The sequence below is a fragment of the Eriocheir sinensis genome, chromosome 57, assembly GCF_024679095.1.
Source record: "Eriocheir sinensis breed Jianghai 21 chromosome 57, ASM2467909v1, whole genome shotgun sequence".
Lineage (NCBI taxonomy): Eukaryota > Metazoa > Arthropoda > Malacostraca > Decapoda > Varunidae > Eriocheir > Eriocheir sinensis.
In genome coordinates, this window is record NC_066565.1 from 9,757,536 (window position 1) to 9,781,326 (window position 23,791).

At 47.2% G+C, this 23,791-nt stretch overlaps 3 protein-coding genes across 56 annotated transcripts in view; 2 read left to right on the top strand and 1 right to left on the bottom strand.

Moving 5' to 3' along the window:
* LOC126984858 (uncharacterized) overlaps positions 1-23,791 on the bottom strand; it is a 197,801-nt gene that overhangs the window by 164,329 nt on the left and 9,681 nt on the right. For 17 of the 44 annotated variants that reach the window (XM_050839108.1, XM_050839106.1, XM_050839105.1 and 14 more), the window contains exon 1: positions 4,580-5,429. The exons of 1 other annotated variant lie outside the window; for it this stretch is intronic. In XM_050839108.1, the coding sequence (XP_050695065.1) occupies positions 4,580-5,423 (844 nt within the window). In that variant the 5' untranslated portion in view covers positions 5,424-5,429. 26 more of the 44 variants (XR_007738055.1, XR_007738051.1, XR_007738054.1 and 23 more) reach the window with 17 other exon arrangements.
* Positions 1-23,791, top strand: part of LOC126984853 (uncharacterized) — a 129,588-nt gene that overhangs the window by 28,063 nt on the left and 77,734 nt on the right. For 4 of the 11 annotated variants that reach the window (XR_007737994.1, XM_050839060.1, XM_050839062.1 and 1 more), the window contains one exon: positions 4-2,177. The exons of 4 other annotated variants lie outside the window; for them this stretch is intronic. Coding sequence is in view for 4 of the 7 variants with exons in the window: in XM_050839060.1 (XP_050695017.1) it covers positions 4-685 (682 nt within the window). In the remaining 3 variants the exon portion in view is untranslated. Of the gene's footprint in view, positions 1-3; positions 2,178-23,791 lie in introns of those variants that run through there. 3 more of the 11 variants (XR_007737995.1, XR_007737996.1, XM_050839067.1) reach the window with 1 other exon arrangement.
* On the top strand, positions 21,278-23,302 carry LOC126984860 (uncharacterized). Its single transcript, XM_050839133.1, has 3 exons — positions 21,278-22,089; positions 22,189-22,287; positions 22,783-23,302. Exons 1-3 carry the CDS (start codon positions 21,338-21,340, stop codon positions 23,015-23,017), a joined length of 1,086 nt encoding a protein of 361 aa, XP_050695090.1. The 5' UTR covers positions 21,278-21,337; the 3' UTR covers positions 23,018-23,302.

The following is a 23,791-nucleotide window of genomic DNA, read 5'->3' on the forward strand; positions in this document are numbered from 1 at the left end:
CAGGTCTTTCTCTGCCTCTGTGGTGGATAGTGGAGTGTTTCCCATGTGGTATTGGTGTGCTGGATATCCCTTCACTGGTAGCCTGGTAACATACACTCCAAGGTCTTTCTCTGCCTCTGTGGTGGATAGTGAAGTGTGTCCCATGTGGTATCAGTGTGCTGGATATCCCTTCACTGGTAGCCTGGTAACATACACTCCCAGGTCTTTCTCTACTTCTGTGGTGGATATTGGAGTGTTTCCCATGTGGTATTGGTGTGCTGGATATCCCTTCACTGGTAGCCTGGTAACATATAATCCCAGGTCTTTCTCTGCCTCTGTGGTGGATAGTGGAGTGTTTCCCATGTGGTATTGGTATGTTGGATATCCCTTCACTGGTAGCCTGGTTGCATACACTCCTAGGTCTTTCTCTGCCTCTGTGGTGGATAGTGGAGTGTTTCCCATGTGGTATTGGTGTACTGGATATCCCTTCAGTGGTAGCCTGGTAACATACACTCCCAGGTCTTTCTCTGCCTCTGTGGTGGATAGTGGTGCGTTTCCCATGTATGCTGGATATCCCTTCACTGGTAGCCTGGCAACATACACTCCCAGGTCTTTCTCTGCCTCTGTGGTGGATATTGGTGTGTTTCCCATGTGGTATTGGTGTGGTGGATATCCCCAGGTATGCTGGATATCCCTTCACTGGTAGCCTGGCAACATACACTCCCAGGTCTTTCTCTGCCTCTGTGGTGGATATTGGTGTGTTTCCCATGTGGTATTGGTGTGCTGGATATTCCTTCAGTGGTAGCCTGGTAACATACACTCCCAGGTCTTTCTCTGCCTCTGTGGTGGATAGTGGAGTGTTTCCCATGTGGTATTGGTGTGCTGGATATCCCTTCAGTGGTAGCCTGGTAACATACACTCCCAGGTCTTTCTCTGCCTCTGTGGTGGATAGTGGAGTGTTTCCCATGTGGTATTGGTGTGCTGGATATCCCTTCACTGGTAGCCTGGTAACATACACTCCCAGGTCTTTCTCTCCCTCTGTGGTGGATAGTGGAGTGTTTCCCATGTGGTATTGGTGTGCTGGATATCCCCTCCCAAGGTTCAGGACTTTACATTTTTTCCTCATTGCATTGTAGCAGCCACTTTTTGTTCCACTCCTAAAGCTTGGTGATGTCTTCTTGTAGGAAATCCACAGTCAAGGGGTTAAAAATAGGCCTTTCTGACAAACTGTTGCAATTTTTATAACACTCTTACTTCCCTTATCAGATTATATTATGTTGTTTGTCTGTCCACAACACAAGTCCTGCAGCAATACTTCCTCTCCACAACACAAGTCCTACAGCAATACTTCCTCTCCACAACACAAGTCCTATAGCAATACTTCCTCTCCACAACACAAGTCCTACAGCAATACTTCCTCTCCATAACACAAGTCCTACAGCAATACTTCCTCTCCACAACACAAGTCCTACAGCAATACAAGGATCGTAATGTTACGTCCACGTAAAGACGAGAAATAAGCAAACAGTGAGTGCTGGGCTGACGTAACCTTGCCTCGACGTACAGAGATCAAAGTGTGAATTGAAGTTACTTATACAAACATCTCGTAAGTAAGGTTGACAAGTTATATTCCATCAGTTTAAATCATGTAATCTTCCCTATACATACAGATCAAGGCAACATATGAAATGAAATGAGGTTACTTATACAAACATCTCGCAGGTTAAGGTTGACATAACTTATATATCGTTAGTTTAAGAGACGTAATCTTGCCTATACGTACAGAGATCAAAATAACACATCTTGAGGGTAGGATTCACGTAACTTGTATTTCGTTAGTTTAAGGTTACGTATACTTACAATAACGTTGTAAAGAGGGAAAGAATAAAGGAAAGAAAGAAGGTGTGTTGAAAGGTCATCTTATCGCCTACAAACACCTAGAGACAAACATTGGGGTGAGGGAGGGAGGGAAGGGTAGCGCACACACACACACACACACACACACACACACACACACACACACACACAAATGAAATTATAAACACCAACCCACATACCCCAATCAAACACCTCCACACTAAACATCCTTTTTCGACCGTCCATGTTGAGAGAGGAGGAGGAGGAGGAGGAGACGAGAGTAGATGTGGAGCCGCCAGCGATGGAGTTGGCGGCTGTTCCTCCGTCCTTCCCTTCGGCGGCTGCGGGTGACTTCTTGGCTAGGGTAAGGGAGGATAGGTTAAGTTAGGAGATGTTAGGTAAGGCTAGGTGAGGTTAAGTTAGGGGAGGTTATGTAGTTTTATCTTTTAGGGTTCAAGGGCAATAAAACAAAAAAGGCATAAAAAACACTAGGTCCTGCCCCTGAACAGAGAGAAGGAAAAATGACAACGGGGCATAATTACCAGTGAGGGGGCGAGTCTCTCAAACTTGTCGCCCACCATCCAGTGATTGTACCTGGCGAACAGCATCATGAGGGCCAGGACCAGGTTGGCAAACTGCTTCACACGCTCTGAAAGACACAGAAACTGCTCAGCAAGGACCGTAGGCGGGCATCCTCAACACTTCCCCTCACATCAACTCTTTCCAAAGGCCAAGAAAAGGTATCAATTGCATTCTAATGACGTGAGGTAATCCAGCTTTCCAGACAGACAACAGATCAAAAATAGACAAACTATGTAGAGGAAGCATTAGTTTGAGAAGGCTATAAGAAAATCCAGCTTTCCAGACAGACAACAGATAGACAAACTATGTAGAGGAAGCATTAGTTTGAGAAGGCTATAAGAAAATCCAGCTTTCCAGACAGAGCAACAGATCAAAAATAGACAAACTATGTAGACATCTTTTCCCAAATTTCAAAATGGCGCACCTTCACCCTGCCTCGGAGTCCCCGCCTGGGGGGGGGGAACACTCTATATACTATGATCAATAGTTTTAAGCCTGTAAAGAATAACCATTGTATAAAATGGAAATAAAGTTTCTGATTCTGATTCCTCTCCCTTCCCTTCCCCTCCTCGCTCCTTTATCTTTCTCTCCCTTCCCTTCCCTTTCATTCCATTCCCTTCCCTTTCCTTCCTTGACCTTCCATTCCCTTCTCCTCTCTTCCCTTTCCTTTCCTTTCTCTTCCCTTCCCTTTCTTTCTCTTCTCTTCTTCTAATCAAAAATAGATTAGATAAATTCATGGACAGCGATATTAGGTGGGGTTAGATACACGGGAGCTTAGGTTCAAAGGAGCTGCCTTGTACAGGCCTACCGGCCTCTTGCAGACTCCTACGTTCTTATGTTCTTCCCTTCCTTCACCTTCCCTTCTCTTCCCTTCCCTTCCTTGACCTTCCCTTCCCTTCCTTGAGCTTCCCTTCTCTTCCCTTCCTTAACCTTCCCTTCTCTTCCCTTCCCTTTCTCAACCTTCCCTTCCTTTCCTCTCCCTTCCCTTCTGTTCCCTTCCCTCACTCACCTCATCACTGGTTGGTCAAGTTATACACAAGCTCGGAGGAGTGGAAGATGCACTGGTGAGGAGGCTGGAAGACGACGAGGGGCGCCGCCAGGCTCACCATTAGACTGGGGAGGTACACGTGGGTTGCTCTGCGGAGAAAGTGCGCACCAGGTTACCTATTCAATTTGTTTTTCCAGAAGAGAGAGAGAGAGAGAGAGAGAGAGAGAGAGAGAGAGAGAGAGAGAGAGAGAGAGAACTATCACTACAAGCTACAGAAACCCAGAGACAGAGACAGACAGAGACCAAATGAGAAGTAGACATAAAACAGCCATTATCAAGACACCTCTCCACCACAAATTGACCTCTCTCTTGGCCACTCTTTACTTTCGTCTATTATGGCAGCGGTGAGTAGCGGGCCTTTTTTTTCTATGCACTTTTTGTTGCCCTTGAGCCGTCTCTTTGTTGTAAAAATAAATAAATAAATAAAAGCTACAGAAATCCAGAGAGCCAGACACAGAGAAAATGAGACAGCAAAAGGAAGAAGAAGAAATGAAAAGGGAAAACTAAGACAAGGAGAGGAAGAGAGAAATGAAAAAGGAAAAGAATGAAAGGAAAACGGTCAAAAAATAAGACATAAGAACAGAAAGAGAACAAAAAATGAGAACGGAGGAAAATGAAACAGGGATAAGTAGAGAAAGAGAAGGAAAGCAATACTACCAAAGAGACAGACACAGAGAAAATGAGAAGTAGATAAAACAACCATTAGCACTAAAAGCTACAGAAATCCAGAGACAGACAAAGACAGACACAGAGACACAAACAGAGACAGACAAAGACATAGACAGACACAGAGAAAATGAGAAGTAGATAAAATAACCATTAGCACTAAAAGCTACAGAAATCCAGAGAGAGACAGAGACAGACAAAGACACAGAGAGACAGACAGACAGAGAAAATGAGAAGCAAATAAAACATCCAGAGACAGAGACACACAGGGAAAGAAAATGAGAGAAAAACAGAGACAAAGAGAGACCCAGACAGAGAGAGAGAAAATGAGAAGCAAATAAAACATCCAGAGAGACAGACATAGACAGACCCATCAATTAAAAGCCACAACCAGAGATAGAGACAGAAAGACATGCGAACAAAGAAAAAACAGGGTCGCCAACTCACCAATCAGCTCCAGGGACGAGGAGTTCAGGAGACCGTACTCAAGCCTCATAATGATGTCACCGTCCGGGTCCTGCTTGTCCTTCTGCAAACACCACCAACAGCGAGGTAAAAAAAGTCGCCGAGTCAAATCCTGCCACACCACACCACACCCAGCCGCACCACACACCACACCACACCATACCCAGCTGCACCACACACCACACCACACCATACCCAGCCACACCACACACCACACCAAACCCAGCTGCACCACACACCACACCACACCATACCCAGCCACACCACACACCACACCAAACCCAGCTGCACCACACACCACACCACACCATACCCAGCCGCACCACACACCACACCACACCATACCCAGCCGCACCACACACCACACCACACCAAACCCAGCCGCACCACACACCACACCACACCATACCCAGCCACACCACACCATACCCAGCCGCACCACACACCACACCACACCACACCACACCATACCCAGCCCCACCACACCACACCACACCCAGCCACACCACACACCACACCCAGCCTCACCACATACCACACCACACCATACCACACCCAGCCCCACCACAAACCACACCATACCCAGCCGCACCACACACCACACCATACCCAGCCACACCACAAACCACACCCAGTCACACCACACACCATACACCATACCCAGCCACACCACACCCAGCCACACCACATTACTCTCCCTTTTCCTTCCTTGGGATTTCCTTCCCTTGCTCTGCCTTCCCTTTCCTTCCCTTCCCGTTCTTGGGCTAGCCTTCCCTTCCCTACTGCAGCCTTCCCTTCCTCTTCCTCCCCTTCCTCTCCCTCCCATCCCCTTCCCTACCTTGGTCACTATAACTACTGTAGGCAGACACACTTCAGAAGTGGATCTTCATGTGCTTGGCAATGTCATGCCTTGTCTTAAAGAGCTTTCCACAAACATCACACTTGAACTCTCTAAGGCCATAGTGCCTGAAGACATGTCGATTGAGTGCCTGCTTCACACTGAACCTCTTCCCGCACTCTTCACACTCATGACTTTTTACACCAGTGTGTGTAAGGGTGTGTCTATCAAGGTGACTCTTCTGGTTGAATTTTTTCCCACATTCCTTACATTCATAGTTCTTCACACCAGTGTGTGTAAGGGTGTGTGTATCAAGGTGACTCTTCCGGATGAATTTTTTCCCACATTCCTTACATTCATAGTTCTTCACACCAGTGTGTGTAAGGGTGTGTGTATCAAGGTGACTCTTCCGGATGAATTTTTTCCCACATTCCTTACATTCATAGTTTTTCACACCAGTGTGTGTAAGGGTGTGTCTATCAAGGGTACTCTTCTGGATGAATTTTTTCCCACATTCCTTACATTCATAGTTCTTCACACCAGTGTGTGTAAGGGTGTGTGTATCAAGGCTACCCTTCCGGTTGAATTTTTTCCCACATTCCTTGCATTCATAGTTCTTCACACCAGTGTGTGTAAGGGTGTGTCTATCAAGGTTACGCTTGTGGATGAATTGTTTCCCACATTCCTTACATTCATAGTTCTTCACACCAGTGTGTGTAAGGGTGTGATATCTGAGGCCACGCCATGTGATTAATTCTTTTCCACACTCCAGACACACAAACTTCCTCTCTCCTTTGTTGCTGGAGTTGCCAGCAGCAAGTTGCTTCATCTGGTGACCACTGACCCTCCTGCCCCCTGCAGCAGTCTGCTCCTGCTTGTCCTGGCCACTCATGCTGCTGTCCAGCCCTGCAGGTGAGGCGGCCCCAACCTTTGCGGAAGCTGAGTGTGTTGCTGTTGTCCTCGTTCTTTCCTTGTTCTCTTTTCCTCCACACACCGGCAGCCTAGGGTCCGTGGTCGTGGTCGAGGGTAGACGTGCCCGTGAGAGCTCTGTAAAAGTGAAGGAATTCTCCAATAGTAATATTGCCAGATGAATGAATCGTTCGAAGAATAATCCGTCTAGTAAGAAGGCGGGCACAAAAACCAAGGATACTGTTGGATCTGGCAAAACAAGCCTTGCGGCTGGGGGCGGGGATGATCAGCTGACAGGGGCAGACGATAGCGACGCAGATAAACAAACAGACACATGCCCAGTCTGTAAGGTTAAGGTTGGTGAGGAAGACAAGGCTCTAGGCTGTGAACTATGTGAAATGTGGCACCACATAAAGTGTGAGGAGGTCACTGAGGCAGTGTATAATTTCCTGAGCAGCAATCAAGTAAGTAAGATTCACTGGTATTGTACCAAATGCGATATTGTTGCGGGGAAATTGTTCAAACAAGTAACCAACACATCCAAGAGACAGGATAAAGTTGAAAGACGTATGGATGCCCTGGAAACTAAAACCACTGAGGCCTTAGAGGAGATCAAGAGTGATGTCAAGAGTCAGAAGGATGAAATTAGAGATGATATCAGGTCTCAAGTGAACAGTGAGTTCAAATCTAGGATTGATGAAGTCAAGCAGAAAGTTGGGGAGGAAGTCAAGAGTGTGATTAATGAAGCAGTGGAAAGCAAAACAGTTGATATAACAGTTGACACGAGGAACAAAGCAGGGCGGATCCAGAAAATCAATTTTGGGGAGCCCGCTGGTAAAATTTCATAAGTTAGCGACAGCCTCAAACAGTGAAGACCAATGGATAGTGATGGCGGTTCTTTGCTTAAAATCCGCAGCTCCCGAGCAATCAACGTATATGTGACAAATGAATTTTTCTTGTATCTATATATGAAGTGCAATCAATATTAAGCTGGCAAGCAATAACAAGAAACAATTCAAATTGCACATCCGACCCGTAAAAAGGCAGATCTGAACAGGTAGAAATCATCACCATACGATCACTCGAAGAAAACTAAATGTTTATTTCGATATGTAAGCAGCAAGGGTGATCATAATACAGGTCATATATAAATTACAAACCTGACCTTTACAAAAAAGAGCTAATATGTGAAATTAGACGCAGCTGAAGATAAAAAGGAATTCTTATAGGGCTTCTTTTACACGGGATTGAGGTAACACATTTGCAAAGATTGGCTGATCTAAAGAAATATATTTACAAATTCCCAAGTATTCAACAAGTGCCTCACCAAGCAAAGAGTAGTCGGCGGTTTTTTTCGCCGAATTTGCTTATCAATCTCTCGACTGAAATGGGGATATCATGGTGGACAAATAGGATGGCAAGCCTGTTCAGGCGCTCTTGGCCGACGGTACTCCTCAGATGCTGGTGCTGGCGTGTGCCTGGGCTTCTTTGATCGTTTGGAAGACCGGAACAGATAATCCCCAGCGCTCTGCTTCTGCTTTCACGAGTGTCAGGGATTCAATGTCGAGCTCGTAGAGCTTCGCCACTTGAAGCACAACCGCACGCAACATCCGTTTCTGGGCCTTTGAGGAGTTGCTTGAGCTGAAGTGCGACAGGCACTATGTCGTCACCGAACCGACTCTTCAACTCAGCCAAGATGTGGTCCACGAACGGAATGTACACCGCCCGGCGGTAGTACTCCTCAGCATTCTCGCACGGAACATTTGATCGCTGGGTCTGTCGTCCACAGAGTCGTGGCACAGGGATGGTGTCATGCGATGACCCCACCTCAACCAAAAGTTCTTCCGCTTTCGTGAACACGTCGTGAAAATGATTCTCCGCATCTGCTCTGAACTTGGCAAAAATGGTCTCGATGCCACGGCATCGGCTGACACCAGGTCGCCATCTTTTCTCTGAAGTTTGGCTCGGCTCGAGAGTATGTGCCAATATACACTCCACTACAACCAGTCCAACGAGAAAGCAGGAAACACGTATGGCGATGAGAAGGAGCCCAGCAGTGGCGTCAAGTTCCTCCTCGAGAAAAACAGCGATGACAGGCAGAAATTCAACGAAAACCATCATTCTGTCATGCCTCTAAGTCCACCTGGTGGGGCACAGGGGAACAAGCTTTTCGCGCTTGGCCGAGGTAACCTTGACAACCTCTGTGAAGCGGAGAGAGCGCATATTTGAAGGATGAACGAAGTTGTACACCTGGGTCAGTGTTGTACACCTGGGTCAGTGTTGTACACCTGGGTCAGTGTTGTACACCTGGGTCAGTGTTGTACACCTGGGTCAGGTTGTACACCTGGGTCAGTGTTGTACACCTGGGTCAGTGTTGAACACCTGGATCAGTGTTGTACACCTGGGTCAGTGTTGTACACCTGGGTCAGGTTGTACACCTGGGTCAGTGTTGTACACCTGGGTCAGTGTTGTACACCTGGGTCAGGTTGTACACCTGGGTCAGTGTTGTACACCTGGGTCAGTGTTGTACACCTGGGTCAGTGTTGTACACCTGGGTCAGGTTGTACACCTGGGTCAGGTTGTACACCTGGGTCAGTGTTGTACACCTGGGTCAGTGTTGTACACCTGGGTCAGGTTGTACACCTGGGTCAGTGTTGTACACCTGGGTCAGTGTTGTACACCTGGGTCAGTGTTGTACACCTGGGTCAGTGTTGTACACCTGGGTCAGTGTTGTACACCTGGGTCAGTGTTGTACACCTGGGTCAGTGTTGTACACCTGGGTCAGTGTTGTACACCTGGGTCAGTGTTGTACACCTGGGTCAGTGTTGTACACCTGGGTCAGGTTGTACACCTGGGTCAGTGTTGTACACCTGGGTCAGTGTTGTACACCTGGGTCAGTGTTGTACACCTGGGTCAGGTTGTACACCTGGGTCAGGTTGTACACCTGGGTCAGTGTTGTACACCTGGGTCAGTGTTGTACACCTGGGTCAGTGTTTGAAGAGCGATCTTCACTTCCTTGACGTCACACGCCTTCGTCAGTACAAGATTCTGCCGGTGGCTAAAGCAGTGGATTGGCTTGGCCAGGGTGTACTTCTTCATGAGTACTGCGGCACACCCTTTGAATGTTCCCACCATGGCACTTGCTCCATCGAAACCAAGTCCCCTGCACTTGGCCATGTTCAATCCGAGGTCTTCAACGGTGCACAAAAGGAGCCAGGCTAAACCTTTACCGGTGAGGTCATGAGCACGCACAAAGGCAAGGAAGTCTTCCCTTATTTCCTCTTCCAAGTGCTGAATGATGATAGTGGCCTGCACTAAAGTTCACTTTCTGCTTGCATGTGAGGAATGAGGTCACAAAGATTTTTTCCTAGGCCTTTAAATCTTACTCTATAATATTCAATATATGATTCCGGAACTTAAATACTGAAAATAAATAAAGAAAATCCTGAGTTCTTCAGAAATGCAACAGAAAGGTACCAGTTTTCGTTTTGACTCTCTCAGAAAGTGGACATTTTAGCAGATGGGGGGGGGGGGGGTCGTCCAACACTCCCAGCCCCTCCACCCCCCACCCCTAGGTACGGCGTACTACGGCCCTGTACGAGTATATAGATTGTTAGATGAGTGCGGGGCCATAAGAGCGCGGTGCCTATTGTGCCCTGGCCCTGCAGGAGTGAAAAATTACATCAGACACCGAAAAAATTTAAATCTTGCCTGAGCATCCCGTCCACCTCCGCATAGTAAAGCCCAAGGAACCACAGAGGAGGAATTTTTTAAAGTTTGGAGGACAGCGTCCAGAGCTATCTAGCGGCGGCCGGCTTCGCTCCCCAGCTCTCTAGCTTCTTAGGGGTATCTTAAATATATTTTATGTTTTCTCAATTCATGGGTATTTCAAATATTTTAGTTATCCTAATATTTTTTTGGGGGGGGCCCGGGTCATCTGGCTCCCCACCCCCATATCCGTGCCTGCATATGCCTACAGCCGACGACACATTCTGTATTATACAGTAGAGCCCCATTTAGCGCGAGAATTAGGTGGATGAACGCGGTCGCGCTAACTGAATTCGCGCTAATTGAATAAAGTAACCAATATGAAAAAAGTTATTTGGTGCAGACGTGGGTCTGACTTTTGGGTTTGATAATTACTCAAAATACGCAGTCATCAGTTATCGAGACAAACTGGTAAGAGAGAGGACTGTGTTAGACTGCAGGAAGATCTCTACAGGATGCAACATTGGTCGGGGAAGTGGTTGTTGGAGTTCCACCCTGAAAAGTGCAGTGCTATGAGGCTAGGAACATCAAATGAAGAAAAGGTCACATGCAACATGAGGGAGGAGCTAAGGGACTACTTAGATCATCAAAATTAAAACACTAGGTTATTTTTTATGTTACTCAAAAAAGGAATATATTAAAGAGAAAATCATTTAACTTTGCCCCCAGAATGATTATTCACTGCCTCAAATTTGATATTCCATATTCGTTTGTGAGCATGCCATGGTATTGAAGGAACCCGGTGTTGTGTTATTTGGTGTCCCATCGTCAAAAGCTGGCGCTTTTGTTTACAAACACTGGTCTCTCGTGAACTGCGCATGCTCAGACCAGTAAGTGTAGACCTGTACAGTCTCACAAAGCTTTTTAACACATTAAGAGTTGCTGGAAAGCTGAATTAAACATAGATCACCACCATCCTCGCTGTTTCTAGAACGACACTCTGTACATATAAATACAACTCGTACAGATCGAGTGTCGTTCTAGAAACAGCGAGGATGGTGGTAGCGGTACTGTATGTCTGATTCAGCCTTCCAGCAACTCTTAATTACGGTTTAAAGCTTTGTGAGACTGTACAGGTTCACGCTTGCTGGTCTGAGCATGCGCAGTTCACGAGCAATCAGTGTTTATAAACAAAAGCGCCACCTTTTGACTGTGCTTACTCCAAATAACACAACACAGGTTCAAGCGTTCTAGTATTACCGTCCATATGTACGTGTCAACGTGGTTTTCAGGTTTTGTAAGTTTTCTAAAATACGGAAAATGAAAATTTGAATTCATCTATGTTTTTTATTTGAAATATCAATATAGTATCGTTTTCGCCTATCGGACTTATCACAAGCTAGTATCGGAATTGTGGATTTATATCGGGTATCGGTTATCGCCTATATTTGTGTCTCCATTTAATGAATATCGGTTATCATCGTTAAGGTTTTTCATTATCAGTTATCGGGAATAAGGTTTTCTGTTATCGTGCCCAGCTATGGTAGTGATGTTAGTAAATTTGCAGATGATACCAAGATTGGTAGAGTAATTGAGTCGGATCAGGACGCTAGTATTCTCCAGGGTGAACTCAACAGATTGTATGACTGGGTGGATAAATGGCAGATGGAGTTCAATGTAGGGAAGTGCAGTATTCTGACTGTAGGTAGGAACAACCCCTCACATAACTATTGCTTAAATGACACTCTCAAAAGCAGGTCTAAAAGTAGAGGGATTTAGGGGTCTTAGTGAGCTCTGATCTCCGTCCAAGGGCACAATGCATTCAAGCTAGATATCGAGCAAATAGGGTACTGGGATTTATTTCAAGGAGCGTAAGCAACAAAAGCCCCGAAGTCTTCCTCAAACTATATTTAGCATTAGTTAGACCTCATCTTGACTATGCGGTTCAGTTCTGGTCACCTTACTATAGAATGGATATCAAAATGTTAGAATCGGTGCAGAGGAGGATGACTAAGATGATTCAGGGGTTGAGAAACTTGCCATACAAGGGAAGACTCAAACAGTTAAACTTGCATTCTCTAGAAAGGCGAAGGGTGCATGGAGACATGATCGAGGTTTATAAATGGATGAAGGGCTTTAATAAAGGAGACATTCATAAGGTTTTGTTGGTAAGAGAATCGGGTAGGACACGAAGTAATGGGTTTAAACTGGATAAATTCAGATTCAACAGGGACACAGGCAAAAATTGGTTTACAAACAGGGTGCTGGATGAGTGGAATAGGCTTAGCAGTCACGTGGTGAGTGCCAATACAATTGTCACATTCAAAAATAGACTAGATAAATTCATGGACAGCGATATTAGGTGGGGTTAGATACACGGGACCTTAGGGTCAAAGGAGCTGCCTCTACAGAATGGACATCAACTTGCTAGACTCAGTTCAGAGGAGGATGACCAAGATGATTCAGGGGCTGAGGAACCTCCCATATCAAAATAGGCTGAAACATCTAAACTTACATTCACTAGAGAGCCGAAGAGTGCGGGGAGATCTGATAGAAGTATTCAAATGGGTCAAGGGTTACAACAAAGGCGATATAAGTAAAGTACTGAGAATTAGCCAGCAGGATAGAACTCGCAGAAATGGATTTAAATTAGAAAAGTATAGATTTAGGAGATATAGGCAAGCATTGGTTTAGTAATAGGGTGGTGGGGGAATAGAATAGACTCAGCAATCACATAGTTAGTGCAGGGACGATAGCTTGTTTTAAGAGTAGACTGGATAGGGTAAAGATTCGTATTAGGTCCGTGCCAGTATCTCATAATCTACTTTAAGAAACCTCAGTATCTCTTCATATATCTTTTCTACAAACCTTCAACAGTCATGGAAACGCTTTGAAAATCCAATTTAAGGACTTTTTTTTTTACTCTTGAAAATAGGGGATAATGTTTACGGAAGCGCGTCCCTACCGTATACTGTATACTCACATGCGTGGGCTAATCGCTAACCAATCATACCATCGCTAACCACCCCAAAACAGCCCTGAGCCATGACTCAAGGTCATCCAGGACTCGGGCTGAACAGGCCCAGGCTATACCCGGCCCTCAGCACGGCAGCCGTTGGGCTGCGTGTTCTAAAATAAATAAAATAACCACGCGTGGTGGACCTGGTCTCACATGCGTGGGCTAGTCGCTAACCAAGCATACCATCGCTAACCAAGCGTACCATCGCTAACCAAGCGTACCATCGCTAACCAAGCGTACCATCGCTAACCAAGCGTACCATCGCTAACCAAGCATACCAACGCTAACCAAGCGCACCGTTGCTAACCAAGCGTACCGTCGCTAACCAAACGTTTGTAGAAAAAAAATATATGAAGACCTAGTGATGCTTCATACGGCAGGTAATGAATGCGAGCTATTTTGCGGCATTAGCTCGATTAATCCCTTTAGGGAGCTGTGGTTTTGGTGGTCGTTAGCTCGATTAATCCCTGTAGGGAACAGTGGTTTTGGTGGTGGACGGCCAAATCACTGAAAAATGGGCTTTCAAAATGTCCCTACAAAAATCCCCAAAATCGGGAAAAATCCTAGTCTCTAAAGAAAGGAAATTCCTGACGTATACTCTTTTAATCTATTCCTATATAACGTAGCAGCCGCAGCGGTCTGTTGACGAGTGTAGGGCGTGCAATTGGATGGTCAGCGAAGTTGAACCCCCACCCACCACCCCAATCGTAGTCGAGCAACTCTTGGGAAATGTCATGTTTCATAATTACATATGGTACAATACTGATGGTTAACCCGTCCACTTCTTGTAAGTTGATGCTAGATAATTTTTACCGAGTAGTTTAAGGTACAAAATAAAACAGATTTGTGACAGCTGTCATCCAGATCGAACTGACGCCTCCTGCTGTTAATTGACGCGGAGTGACTTACCGACTGCTACGTATGACCCTGGCCTCCATTTTACTCAAACTCCACTAAAAGTATCTCGCATTGAACAATATCCGTTTGCTTTCTGACACGTGCTTGTCACACCATGTGACACATGACACGCCCGTGTCTTTGTTGGACCCGGTACTGGGATAGTAATCGGTCCTTTTGTCAACCTACATGCACACCAATAAAGAGGTTAAATACTCAGTTAACACTTACCGAAAGGTAAAGTAGACTGATATTTTGAGGGAGTGAGTGTCGGGCCTTCCATCCATTATGGCGGCTTGAAAACAACTGACTTCAGGAACCCACCGTTAGGTGCCGCTGATACCCTCGCGTAGTAATATTTTACGAATGTATTAGAAAATACAAATAGCTGCGGCATTAGTTGCTTTAATATAGAGAAAAAAATAACGTAAAACTCTTAAAAGACCGTTTTTTTGTCCGAAATTGTTATAATCCATGCGCATTTTGGATATTACTGACTTAGGAACTAGTTTGTAGGGTGCACTGCAAGGCAGGTATGAGGCTCAGTCTGTGTATAGAGGCGGTTGTGAAACAATAACAATGGACTTAGAAAATCCAAGCCACCTAACTCTATAATTAAAGAGGCTTGCCCCCCTGGCCCCTCCCCAAGGTAAAACGTATACGAAAATGCATTATAATGATAATTCTTTCACGTGCTAAATTACTACGAATATTGGTTTGTAGTGGTTATTCTTAAGTTTTGCCGAAAATATATATGAAGAGATACTGATGTTTCATAAGGTAGGTAATGAGATACTGGCACGGACCTAAAACGAATCTTAACCCTGGATAGCTACATGGACGAGGACGACAGGTGGCAGTGAGGTGTGGGTGCAGTAGGGTGACGGGGTACTGGATGCGTGCCTAGTACCGCCGGTATAACGAGGATCAAGCCTCTACCTGTAACCCCTGTAACTACACCTCACCCATCGTGAGTAGTGGGGGGGATTCTGGAGCTGCCCTGTGTAGGCCACCCGGCCTCTTGCAGTTTCCCTATGTTCTTATGTTCTTATGAGTGGAGGGCGGCCTGTCTTGTGCAGGACAGCTTACCTACTTCTGCTGCATGAGAAGGTTAAGACTTCCCGGCGGCGGTGGTGGAGGTGTTGTCCTGGCAGTGTTGGGGCTGAGGGTGTCGCTGGCCAGCAGGTCCCCAGCGCTGGCCCGTGGGTGTGGAGCCTTCGTCGTCTTCTTCTTCTGGGGTGTTTTAGGGGGCTGGTTGGGCAGGGCCAGAAGGGATGCTGCTCGGGCCTCGGCGCGTGCTGTTGTTGTCACCTGGCAGTGTTGCCAACTGGAACTTTATAATTCCGCTACACACACGAGCCTCAGACACGCTACATTGGACCACAAACGATACAACTTGTAAATATATTTCCACATCAGACGAAATAATGTTATCTGCTGGTTACTGTATAGCCAGGTACCCAAGGCAACACGAATCTGGCAGTGCAGTGCATTATACGGGTATAAGGGTACGTAAGGTTGGGGGGGTCGTCATTTCCTGCGTACAATACACACACATGTTTTGGCAGCACAATGCCTTACACGGGTGTGTGTCATAGGTAAGGTTGGGGCGGAATTATGGGCAAGACAGACGGCCCCTGACCACAGGAAGGCACCATGACGGCAACACACCTGCCCTGACGGCCCCATGCACACGCCTGCCCTGGCAGCCCCACACCTGCCCTGACAGTCCCACACCTGCCATGACGGCCCCACACCTGCCCTGATGCCCCCTCACCTGCGCTGACGATCGCACACCTGCCCCGATGGCCCCACACCTGCCCTGACAGTCCCACACCTGCCATGACGGCCCCACACCTGCCTGGACAGTCCCACACCTGCCGTGACGGCCCAACACCTGCCCTGACAGTCCCACACCTGCCATGACGGCCCCATACCTGCCCTGACTGTCCCACACCTGCCATGACGGCCCAACACCTGCCCTGACAGTCCCACACCTGCCATGACGGCCCCACACCTGCCCTGACAGTCCCACACCTGCCATGACGGCCCAACACCTGCCCTGACAGTCCCACACCTGCCATGACAGTCCCACACCTGCCATGACAGTCCCACACCTGCCATGATGGCCCCACACCTGCCCTGACAGTCCCACACCTGCCATGATGGCCCACACCTGCTCTGACAGTCCCACACCTGCCACGACCCCATACCACCTGCTGCTCCTGACAACCCACCTCACACACACCCTGCCCCACCACTCCACACACCCCCACCCCACCCCACACACACCTGCCATCACACCCCCCCCACACCTGCCTTGACAGTCCCACACCTGCCCTGACAGTCCCACACCTGCCTTGACAGCCCCACACCTGCCTTGACAACCCACACCTGCATTGACGTACGGCCCCACACCTGCCCTCACAGTCCCACACCTGCCTTGACAGCCCCACACCTGCCGTGATGTACGGCCCCACACCTGCCTTGACAACCCACACCTGCATTGACGTATGGCCCCACATATCTGCCCTCACAGAGCAAGTATTGAAGCTGGCCAGCGCGTCCGGCACCCAGACCAGGATATAGTAAGTTTGGAACTGGAGTCACAGGCCTAAAGGGGCCTCTTCCAGAAGTCATCTGTGAGTATCTGTGAGTATGACGGCCCCACACCTGCCGTGACGATCCAACACCTCCCATGATGGGCCTACACCTACCGTGACGACCCCAAACCTGCACTGATGACACAACACCAGCCCTGACACACCCACACTTGCCTTGACGAGACCACACCTGCCCTGACAGCCCCAAACCTGCTCTGACAATCCCACACCTGCCCTGAAATCCTCACACCTGCTTTGAAAGCCCCACACCTGCCCTGACGATCCAACACCTTCCATGATGGCCCCACACCTACCCTGACGACCCCAAACCTGCACTGATGACACCACACCTGCCCTGACAGCCCCACACCTGGCCTGACAATCCCACACCTGCCCTGACATCCTCATACCTGCCCTGAAAATCCCACACCTGCCATGACAGCCCCACACCTGTCCTGACAATAATCCTTGATGGGCCCACACCCGCCCTGCCAACCCTACACCTGCTCTGATGACCCCACACCTGTACTGATGACCCCACATATCATTGCCCTATTTCGTGACAATCTATCGTCTGGTGCAGTGGTTCCCAATCTGGGGGGCGTGAGCTAGGTAAAGAGAGGGCGTGATTCCATCTGCCAAAAATTGCAGTTTTGCAAGAAATAAACACACACACACACACACACACACACACACACACACACACGAAGGAGTAACAAATGATGTGGGGCGTGAGGATTTCTTATAAATCAATAGGGGGCATCATGTGAAAAGTTTAGGAGCCACTGGTCTAGTGTCTTTATTTTTTTGGCATTAGCTTATGTGTCTCTATTCAGGGGAAGGGACAGTTAGTTCATGTATTATTTTCCCATTTCATAACATAATCTATCACCTTGCATCCATTTCTTTCCCAGTAGTTCTTTGTATTTTTCCAACAGTTTGTCATTTTCTTTTCAGTTCCTGTCCAAGAGATTTTGCCATAATTCAGAGGAAGGAGGAAGCACGCTGGTCTGTTGTGTTTCATCTCGTAATGTCCTTTTCGTAATTTCCAGCAGCAGCTTCCAATTATGTTTTCACTTTGTGTCACTTTGTATCTTCCAGAGTTTTGCGATTATGCTGTTACTTACTGTCTGGAAATGCTGCCTTCGTTGTGAGGATGGAAGAAGTAGCTACATATTATCCTCTGTATTAGTATAGCTACACACTATTATTCCATGATGTAATCTATTGCAATGTATCTTTTTGTACTTTCCAGCAGCCTGCAATCATGCCTTTCCTTCCTATATTAATTGTGAGGATGGAAGAAGTAGCTACATATCATCCTCTGTATATAATATTAGAAGTAGCTACACTATTATCCCATATTGTAATCTATTGCAATGTATCTTTTTGTACTTTCCAGCAGCCTGCAATCATGCCCTTCCTTCCTGTATTAATTGTGAGGATGGAAGAAGTAGCTACATATCATCCTCAGTATGTACTATTAGAGGCAGGTACATACTTTCCATACTGTAATCTATCGTAATGTATTGTATTGTATTTTCCAGCAGCCTGCAATCATGCCCTTCCTTCCTGTCTTGATCTTCCAACACTCAGTTCTAAGCACACAAGCACATGTTATCTTATTCCACCCCTTTGTTCTTCCTCCCTTCCTCAGTATCTAACCTTTCCTTGTTGGTTTCCATGAATAAGTTTTTTTCCTTTTTGAGTATGTCTTCCTAATGTAACTATTGGTCTATGTTTTTTGTTTGTTTGTTCTAGTCCACACACACACACATACACACACACACACACACACACACACACATGCATAAAGACACACACCAGAATTGGTTTGGGAATTCTATTTTTTCATCAGCTTCCTGTCTATCCCGTCTGCCTGTAGAACCAGTAGGCCCTCTTGGACGGCCCCAGCCCATTAGCGGAACGGGCGAACTTTATTTATAGTGGCTGCCGTGATGTGACTCCTGCTTCATTTACTGCCCTCAGCTGTTTCCTTTACCATAAAAAAAAATGTAGGCATACATTCAGGGGAGGCAGTGGCTGAGTGGTTAGCGTGCCAGCCTCGCATTCGGTGCGTTGTCCATGATGGTTCGAATCCGCCGCTAACCACATGGGATTTTTCAGTCACCGCCGAGTGGCCTAAGACTACCCACATGCTGTCCTGAAGACCACCTATCAACCCAGACTCTAGAAGAAGCTCTGCAGCACAAGTGGAATCAAGAATGAGCTCCTGGGGGCAGCATGAGCCAATAATAATAATGGCACCACTATAAACAATTGCCTGCGCCATGACGGGCTAGGGCCGACCATCAGGCTCATATGGATTAGCCTACCGGCGCTGTAGGCCACATGTAAAAAAAAAAAAAAAAAAAAAAAAAAAAAAAATTTTGATTTTGCCTTCACTGGTAGCCTGGTAACATAATTATACTCCCAGGCCTTTCTCTGCCTCTGTGGTGGATAGTGGAGTGTTTCCCATATGGTACTGGTGTGCTGGATATCCCTTCACTGGTAGCCTGGTAACATACACTACCAGGCCTTTCTCTGCCTCTGTGGTGGATAGTGGAGTGTTTCCCATGTGGTACTGGTGTGCTGGATATCCCTTCACTGGTAGCCTGGTAACATACACTCCTAGGACTTTCTCTGCCTCTATGGTGGATAGTGGAGTGTTTCCCATGTGGTATTGGTGTGCTGGATATCCCTTCACCAGTAGCCTGGTAACATACACTCCAAGGCCTTTCTCTGCCTGTATGGTGGATAGTGGAGTGTTTCCCATGTGGTATTGGTGTGCTGGATATCCCTTCACTGGTAGCCTGGTAACATAATTATACTCCCAGGCCTTTCTCTGCCTCTGTGGTGGGTAGTGGAGTGTTTCCCATGTGGTATTGGTGTGCTGGATATCCCTTCACTGGTAGCCTGGTGACATATAATCCCAGGTCTTTCTCTGCCTCTGTGGTGGATAGTGGAGTGTTTCCCATGTAGTATTGGTATGTTGGGTATCCCTTCACTGGTAGCCTGGTAACATACACTCCCAGGTCTTTCTCTGCCTCTGTGGCGGATAGTCGAGTGTTACCCATGTGGTATTGGTGTGCTGGATATCCCTTCACTGGTAGCCTGGTAACATATAATCCCAGGTCTTTCTCTGCCCCTGTGGTGGATAGTGGAGTGTTTCCTATGTGGTATTGGTATGTTGGATATCCCTTCACTGGTAGCCTGGTAACATACACTCCCAGGTCTTTCTCTGCCTCTGTGGTGGATAGTGGAGTGTTTCCCATGTGGTATTGGTGTGCTGGATATCCCTTCACTGGTAGCCTCATAACACACACTCCCAGGTCTTTCTCTGCCTCTGTGGTGGATATTGGCGTGTTTCCCATGTGGTATTGGTGTGCTGGATATCCCTTCACTGGTAGCCTGGTAACATACACTCCAAGGTCTTTCTTTGCCTCTGTGGTGGATAGTGAAGTGTTTCCCATGTGGTATCGGTGTGCTGGATATCCCTTCACTGGTAGCCTGGTAACATACACTCCCAGGTCTTTCTCTGCCTCTGTGGTGGAAAGTGGAGTGTTTCCCATGTGGTATCAGTGTGCTGGATATCCCTTCACTGGTAGCCTGGTAACATAATTATACTCCCAGGCCTTTCTCTGCCTCTGTGGTGGATTGTGGAGTGTTTCCCATGTGGTATTGGTGTGCTGGATATCCCTTCACTGGTAGCCTGGTAACATATAATCCCAGGTCTTTCTCTGCCTCTGTGGTGGATAGTGGAGTGTTACCCATGTGGTATTGGTGTGCTGGATATCCATTCACTGGTAGCCTGGTAACATACACTCCCAGGTCTTTCTCTGCCTCTGTGGTGGATAGTGGCGTGTTTCCCATGTGGTATTGGTGTGCTGGATATTCCTTCAGTGGTAGCCTGGTAACATACACTCCCATGTCTTTCTCTGCCTCTGTGGTGGATAGTGGAGTGTTTCCCATGTGGTATTGGTGTGCTGGATATCCCTTCACTGGTAGCCTGGTTACATACACTCCAAGGTTTTTCTCTGCCTCTGTGGTGGATAGTGAAGTGTGTCCCATGTGGTATCAGTGTGCTGGATATCCCTTCACTGGTAGCCTGGTAACATACACTCCCAGGTCTTTCTCTACTTCTGTGGTGGATATTGGAGTGTTTCCCATGTGGTATTGGTGTGCTGGATATCCCTTCACTGGTAGCCTGGTAACATATAATCCCAGGTCTTTCTCTGCCTCTGTGGTGGATAGTGGAGTGTTTCCTATGTGGTATTGGTATGTTGGATATCCCTTCACTGGTAGCCTGGTAACATACACTCCCAGGTCTTTCTCTGCCTCTGTGGTGGATAGTGGAGTGTTTCCCATGTGGTATTGGTGTGCTGGATATCCCTTCACTGGTAGCCTCATAACACACACTCCCATCTCTTTCTCTGCCTCTGTGGTGGATATTGGCGTGTTTCCCATGTGGTATTGGTGTGCTGGATATCCCTTCACTGGTAGCCTGGTAACATACACTCCAAGGTCTTTCTTTGCCTCTGTGGTGGATAGTGAAGTGTTTCCCATGTGGTATCGGTGTGCTGGATATCCCTTCACTGGTAGCCTGGTAACATACACTCCCAGATCTTTCTCTGCCTCTGTGGTGGAAAGTGGAGTGTTTCCCATGTGGTATCAGTGTGCTGGATATCCCTTCACTGGTAGCCTGGTAACATAATTATACTCCCAGGCCTTTCTCTGCCTCTGTGGTGGATTGTGGAGTGTTTCCCATGTGGTATTGGTGTGCTGGATATCCCTTCACTGGTAGCCTGGTAACATATAATCCCAGGTCTTTCTCTGCCTCTGTGGTGGATAGTGGAGTGTTACCCATGTGGTATTGGTGTGCTGGATATCCATTCACTGGTAGCCTGGTAACATACACTCCCAGGTCTTTCTCTGCCTCTGTGGTGGATAGTGGCGTGTTTCCCATGTGGTATTGGTGTGCTGGATATTCCTTCAGTGGTAGCCTGGTAACATACACTCCCATGTCTTTCTCTGCCTCTGTGGTGGATAGTGGAGTGTTTCCCATGTGGTATTGGTGTGCTGGATATCCCTTCACTGGTAGCCTGGTAACATACACTCCAAGGTCTTTCTCTGCCTCTGTGGTGGATAGTGAAGTGTGTCCCATGTGGTATCAGTGTGCTGGATATCCCTTCACTGGTAGCCTGGTAACATACACTCCCAGGTCTTTCTCTACTTCTGTGGTGGATATTGGAGTGTTTCCCATGTGGTATTGGTGTGCTGGATATCCCTTCACTGGTAGCCTGGTAACATATAATCCCAGGTCTTTCTCTGCCTCTGTGGTGGATAGTGGAGTGTTTCCCATGTGGTATTGGTATGTTGGATATCCCTTCACTGGTAGCCTGGTAACTTACACTCCCAGGTCTTTCTCTGCCTCTGTGGTGGATAGTGGAGTGTTTCCCACGTGGTATTGGTGTGCTGGATATCCCTTCATTGGTAGCCTGGTAACATACACTCCCAGGTCTTTCTCTGCCTCTGTGGTGGATAGTGGTGCGTTTCCCATGTGGTATTGGTATGCTGGATATCCCTTCACTGGTAGCCTGGCAACATACACTCCCAGGTCTTTCTCTGCCTCTGTGGTGGATAGTGGAGTGTTTCCCATGTGGTATTGGTGTGCTGGATATCCCTTCATTGGTAGCCTGGTAACATACACTCCCAGGTCTTTCTCTGCCTCTGTGGTGGATAGTGGTGCGTTTCCCATGTGGTATTGGTATGCTGGATATCCCTTCACTGGTAGCCTGGCAACATACACTCTCAGGTCTTTCTCTGCCTCTGTGGTGGATATTGGTGTGTTTCCCATGTGGTATTGGTGTGCTGGATATCCCTTCAGTGGTAGCCTGGTAACATACACTCCCAGGTCTTTCTCTGCCTCTGTGGTGGATAGTGGAGTGGTTCCCATGTGGTATTGGTGTGCTGGATATCCCTTCAGTGGTAGCCTGGTAACATACACTCCCAGGTCTTTCTCTGCCTCTGTGGTGGATAGTGGAGTGTTTCCCATGTGGTATTGGTGTGCTGAATATCCCTTCACTGGTAGTCTGGTAACATACACTCCCAGGTCTTTCTCTCCCTCTGTGGTGGATAGTGGAGTGGTTCCCATGTGGGATTGGTGTGCTGGATATCCCTTCAGTGGTAGCCTGGTAACATACACTCCCAGGTCTTTCTCTGCCTCTGTGGTGGATAGTGGAGTGTTTCCCATGTGGTATTGGTGTGCTGGATATCCCTTCACTGGTAGCCTGGTAACATACACTCCCAGGTCTTTCTCTCCCTCTGTGGTGGATAGTGGAGTGTTTCCCATGTGGTATTGGTGTGCTGGATATCCCCTCCCAAGGTTCAGGACTTTACATTTTTCATCATTGCATTGTAGCAGCCACTTTTTGTTCCACTCCTAAAGCTTGGTGATGTCTTCTTGTAGGAAATCCACAGTCAAGGGGTTAAAAATAGGCCTTTCTGACAAACTGTTGCAATTTTTATAACACTCTTACTTCCCTTATCAGATTATATTATGTTGTTTGTCTGTCCACAACACAAGTCCTACAGCAATACTTCCTCTCCACAACACAAGTCCTACAGCAATACTTCCTCTCCACAACACAAGTCCTACAGCAATACTTCCTCTCCACAACACAAGTCCTACAGCAATACTTCCTCTCCACAACACAAGTCCTACAGCAATACTTCCTCTCCACAACACAAGTCCTACAGCAATACTTCCTCTCCACAACACAAGTCCTACAGCAATACTTCCTCTCCACAACACAAGTCCTACAGCAATACTTCCTCTCCACAACACAAGTCCTATAGCAATACTTCCTCTCCACAACACAAGTCCTACAGCAATACTTCCTCTCTGCAACACAAGTCCTACTGCAATACTTCCTCTCCACAACACAAGTCCTACAGCTATACTTCCTCTCCACAACACAAGTCCTACAGCAATACTTCCTCTCCACAACACAAGTCCTACAGCAATACTTCCTCTCAACAACACAAGTCCTACAGCAATACTTCCTCTCCACAACACAAGTCCTATAGCAATACTTCCTCTCCACAACATAAGTCCTACAGCAATACTTCCTCTCCACAACACAAGTCCTATAGCAATACTTCCTCTCCACAACACAAGTCCTACAGCAATACTTCCTCTCCACAACACAAGTCCTATA

Excerpts from the sequence above, each read along its gene's own strand:
- LOC126984860 (XM_050839133.1), top strand. The coding sequence starts at position 21,338 with ATGTGGTATTGGTGTGCTGGATATCCCTTCACTGGTAGCCTGGTAACA. Across the intron at positions 22,090-22,188 it reads CTGGTAACATACACTCCCAG|GTCTTTCTCTGCCTCTGTGG; the intron begins GTCTTTCTCTGC and ends ATACACTCCCAG. Across the intron at positions 22,288-22,782 it reads CTGGTAACATACACTCCCAG|GTCTTTCTCTGCCTCTGTGG; the intron begins GTCTTTCTCTGC and ends ATACACTCCCAG.